We start from the raw sequence: 4,978 nt of genomic DNA, 5'->3' as shown, positions 1-4,978 counted from the left end.
CCATAAATCAGTCTATTTGTCACACAGTAAGAATGTGACCCGATCCAGATGTGCCTCTGTCACTAACTTTCCCAGTTCCCCTCTCTCTAAAACACTTTCTTTACTGCAGCATCTGCGACAGAGCAAACAGAATATAAACACACTTCCAAACACTGAAAATTAATTCACGTCTTCACATAAACCTTTGTTGGCCTGGGTGGCGGTTTATTTTCTCTGAAGGTTTGAGAGGTCGTCGCTTCAGAGGTCCCGCGAGAGGTCCCTGTTTTTCACGCGTGTAGGTAACAATTTATAATAAGCAGCTTCATAAATAACATTAACAAACAGACGGCTATAATGCTTAACAGAACATTGTCGCCTCTATTATGTTAGTTATGTTATGTTATTTAATATTTGTTCATCCCTTAATAAAAGTCGACGTTGTAAAGCGTGAATTCCCTCATGTTATGAAATCATATTTCGCCGCGTATCAGCAGTTAGAATTCTCCAACTTGTTGGTTCACAATTATTGTTATTAAAATGTATGCCTATAAAACACACTTTTGAGTGAATGACCCCTGTTGAGACACCATAGTTCAGGTATCAGTCTCCTTTTAGGCTTTATATTGTAGGCTACTTATCACTGACATAATCTCCATGCACACCCCACTCTCCTCCGAGTATAACGCACGCGCTGGCATTTGAACAGCTGCGATCCATATTCCTCTGTCTCCATATTTCAGTCAGCTGTCGGGGTTGTGCAAGGAGAGCTTTCTCCTTCTGTTGAAACCGCGCTATAAACTCTCATAAACAATTTTATCGTGCATAACTAGTCATTTGTTTGAATCTCGGCTCAAAAGTATGGATCCCATCACCTTATTTTTTAACAAACAGTTTTGAGACCTAGTATACTTTAAGAACTTTCTATGTCATATTCTGTGATTTCTTGCAGTTGTTTCGGTCTCTGGAAAAACGAACGATGTTGCAATGATCGATTCTATTGTCTTTTTAAATAGTCTTAATTAACACAGCATTTACATTCTTTTGAATTTGAATAATTTCGCATTCCAAACATACATTTGAAAAAGTTGCCAATAGATGTCGCCGTTGCCTATTTCAAAGCGGTAACTTAGAATAGGCCTAAATGTTAATAAATAGAATAAATGTACATTGACAACTTTTGTCATTATTAATAAATTCTAAATAAGTCTGGCCTATGATTTAAAATTCTAAAAAAAAACTTTTTAATAAGTTTTACAAGATTCAATCCTTTTTGTAAAGTCAGTTTATTGTAATTTAAGTTGAAATGACTTAAACATCCAAGTTAATTGTATGTAAAAATGTAATACAGCAACTTTACTGGTTTTGATACACGATTTTTGAAAATCAACAGCTTATTAGGATATAATTAGGCTACCTAATATGTGGACACGTAGCCTATATAGGCTATGTCGGATTATCAAAGTTATTAAAAATATAATTTCACCTTTTACATTAATATAATTTTACATTTTTATAACATATATTTGATTCCCTTGCAATTAAAAAAATCACTGTAACGAAACCGCTCAAAATGACGTGTCTTAATTCAGTCATGGATTTTGAACAAATAACTCACAATTAATTAACGTATGATTATGGATTTCAGTAACACAATTCATCTCATTTTCTTTATTACACAAAAATATATCATTTTCACAATTTTCTGACAAATAACTCTCATTAACTCTGTAAAAGAAATGCAGGCGAGCTACACGGTAAACTCAAACATGCTGGAATGATATTAAATGACAATACAAAAATGATATTGCAGGATGGGAGCGTTTTAAGAAATACAAAAATTATTTTGGTCTATCTGATGACGCTATATGTTGTTATTGTATTGTCACATTTTAGTTTTTCCTTAAATAATTTAGAGGTTTCTGATAAGTTCTGTGTTCATGAAATAGTCTTCAGAGCGCGTTGTGATGTTTCATGATGAGACCTGTATGAGTAGAGAAAGGACAGAAATTAGCAAAATGTACTTCAACAAATGCCAGCATCAGTAGAGTTATATGTGTATCGATGCAAATGACTGGTTTTCTTCAGTTAGACGTTAAATAACTTTAATTGGCTATTCCAACAAGCCATGATTATTAATAAAATGTGTGAATCAAAGATTCACATGCTATTTAAATGTAAATGAAAAAGTGTCTAATTATTTGAATGCATTAAATAATGATGAACTAATGGAGATCTTTACAAAATGTTATTAAGAACATTGACTTGTGTGTGAAGTGAAACTGTGAAACTTTTCGTAATTATTAAAGCTAATCAAGGTTTGGCGTTATCAAAACCTTGAAAAAAAAAAACAAAAAAAAAACGATGTGTGCATGTATAATTTACCTGTCATGGATGACTGGAAACGGTGATCTGGACGCAAGTGTTGGAGATTCAATTCTCTGAACGTTTTCTTGATCTAAATACAATTCAAAGGATAAATAAATGAAAAACTGTGCTCTTTGAAACAAAAATGCATTTAACGGCAACAGCAGCGACCAAAATGTTGTTGATCTCGAAAATGACTTTGCATATTGAATACTAACCGTTATGTTTGAGACTGAAACTGTCGGATGAGTTGTCGCTATCTAGACATGGAGACCCAGAGGCGGACGAGGGTTTCTTCTCGGGGTTCGTAACCGGGCTGTGGTTTGGGAAGTTACTGTTTTGACTTAAAAGTGAGCGCACGCCCATCAGAGAATTTGCGCTGAGGAAAGCTGCGCTCGCCCAGTTGTGTAGTTTCCCAATCTGGCAAGTATAAATTCCGTTAGTGGAGAGGAAAGCTGGATGGGTCGAGGGTGAGGCCCTGAGGCCTGCGGGCGTCGAGGGTACATTGAGTTTGTGCGTGTTATCGGGACTTGTCGCCGTCTCCGCCAAAGACCAGATTTTGGGTTTGCTGTTTCCAGGCCTCTGACACACTGGTCCACCAGGAGACACCTCACCAACGCTTTTGACCACACTCAGTTCTTTATTACTACTCGACAAAGGGCTGTCCATTTTAAGTGCTGGTGAGGATAATATCCGCGGTGTTTCCACGGTTTCTCTCTCAGGCTGATCATCTGAGGTTTCCTGATTCTGATCCTCCCTGGGGTCCTCAGACTTGTCAATATCGATGGTCTCCAGATCGATTTCTTCATCGTCGTCATTTTTGTCCGCGTCGTCGTCATTGTCGCTGTCGAAAATCCGTCCGTCTCTGTCCTCGGCACTGCGACCCCAGGTCACTTTATTCTCTTTCTTGAGTCTCCGGCGCGCGTTGGCGAACCAGGTGGAAACCTGCGTAAGGGTCATCTTAGTGATGATGGCCAGCATGATTTTCTCACCCTTGGTGGGGTACGGGTTCTTTTTATGTTCCTGAAGCCATGCTTTCAGTGTGCTGGTGGTCTCTCTGGTAGCGCTCTTGGCCCGGGCCGGGTCACCGTACTGGTACTGGCCGTATGGATAGAAACCGGGCGCTGTGTGGACTGCAAATCCTGGTGGGTGAGCCCCGTGGTTATCCTTCAACTCATACTGCGACCCCTGGGGATTGCCAAAATTGACTATCAGTAAAAGTTTTTGAAACCATCAGAAATATGCATAAGGAAGACGAGTAAGGTGTGTAAAGCCTCATTCCTTGTTTTCTTTTCTTTTAATTTAGAAAAAGAGAATTAGTGAACTGACTATTTCAACTGGGGGAAGAACATGGCAACACACTTCTTTGCAGCAGTTCACTTTAAAACAAACAAGTAAAAACTAATGTAAATTACGAAGAACTATAATTTCAAAATATTAATTGTTTTCAAAAAAGTTTTTAGAGTAAATTAGTTAAATAAGAAAAGCGAAATAAACTTCGTTCTTAAAAAGTAGTGATGCAAGAACTGACTCGTGATATATATCTAAAATTGTATAATTTTCTGCGAGTAATTTTTTTTTTTTTTACAAATTACAATTATAACTAGTTATTTTTAACTAGGCATTTATGGATAATTTAAAATATATATGGACTTCATGCAACTCTGAACATGGAACATTTGGTAAAGATGTCATTTTTTATCTTTTCGAAGCGTTGCCAATTATTAAGATTTAGCCCTGACAGAGTCATAAGGTTTCATTCATCAATTCAAAACATTGTACAAATATTTATCCGCGGGAATGAACCGTAAAATAGGCTACTTTTTTTATAAAGTCTAAAAGTATCTTACCATTTGAGACAGAAGGGCCAGCTCGGCACTGTTGTAAGGTAAAAAGGCGCTATAGTTTTGCACGGTCCACGGATTCGCGTACATGCCGAGCATTGGCGTGATAGCAGCCGCTGCAGTCGCGGGATTTGCGCCGTTCTCCGAGCTTCCCTCGCGTGGAGAGGACGGCATGACACCCGCGCGCTCAGCTCCGTACACCTCTTGGGAAGCGTTTAGGAACTGTGGGTAACCCAGCTGGGGGAACGACATGTCCAACTCCCGAGGAACTCTGACGGAGATTTACAGGAGAGAAGGGCAATCCACTTTCAATCACAGCAATAACTCTCGCTTGGTGCAGAAGCGCGGTCTCGTCAGGAGGAACGTCTAGTGATGCGTCTACCCTCTGGACCTCTCACAATTTGAAGTTGACGGCTTGATTGGCATGCTACTTAAGCGCGAGGCCCCTCCTATCCGAGGCCACGCGATAAGTAGGCTGCAGTGTGTGTGTGTTTGTGTGGCAGTGTAAACGAAGTACTTTAGTTAGCCTACATACGTCTTGTTTGCGTAAAGGTGTTGAATATGACAACAAATATCGAAATCTTTAAAACAATATTAAAATCAGTGTTGTTGAACATAGCATGTATAGTTTTTTTGACGTCCTCCTGGACTCATTTAAAACTGATATTCAAAATAATGATTGTAGAAAAAGACTAACTATTCTGTGAATTGTTGATTTGAACGGATAAACAATACAAAAGTTATACAGTAAAAAAATATTGTTAGTTGATTGGTTAACGGTTGTTTTACAT

General features: G+C 38.4%; 1 protein-coding gene across 1 annotated transcript; it reads right to left on the bottom strand.

Annotated features, from left to right (window-relative positions):
* Nucleotides 1–1,251: 1,251 nt before the first annotated feature.
* Nucleotides 1,252–4,590, bottom strand: irx1b (iroquois homeobox 1b). The gene is made up of 4 exons (XM_079590791.1): nucleotides 4,194–4,590; nucleotides 2,562–3,531; nucleotides 2,362–2,434; nucleotides 1,252–1,960 (listed from the first exon to the last, which is right to left on the bottom strand). The coding sequence occupies exons 1-4, from the start codon at nucleotides 4,437–4,439 to the stop codon at nucleotides 1,915–1,917; spliced, it is 1,335 nt and encodes a 444-aa protein (XP_079446917.1). The 5' UTR covers nucleotides 4,440–4,590; the 3' UTR covers nucleotides 1,252–1,914.
* Nucleotides 4,591–4,978: the final 388 nt, after the last annotated feature.

Source organism: Phoxinus phoxinus, assembly GCF_949152265.1.
Source record: "Phoxinus phoxinus genome assembly, chromosome: 19".
Classification (NCBI taxonomy): Eukaryota; Metazoa; Chordata; class Actinopteri; order Cypriniformes; family Leuciscidae; genus Phoxinus; species Phoxinus phoxinus.
This window is presented reverse-complemented; position numbering and strand designations above follow the sequence as displayed.

Coding starts and splice junctions, on each gene's coding strand:
- irx1b (XM_079590791.1), bottom strand. CDS start 4,439: ATGTCGTTCCCCCAGCTGGGTTACCCACAGTTCCTAAACGCTTCCCAA. Junction 3,532..4,193: donor TGGCCCTTCTGTCTCAAATG/GTAAGATACTTT, acceptor GGCAATCCCCAG/GGGTCGCAGTATGAGTTGAA. Junction 2,435..2,561: donor TTTCAGTCTCAAACATAACG/GTTAGTATTCAA, acceptor AATTGTATTTAG/ATCAAGAAAACGTTCAGAGA.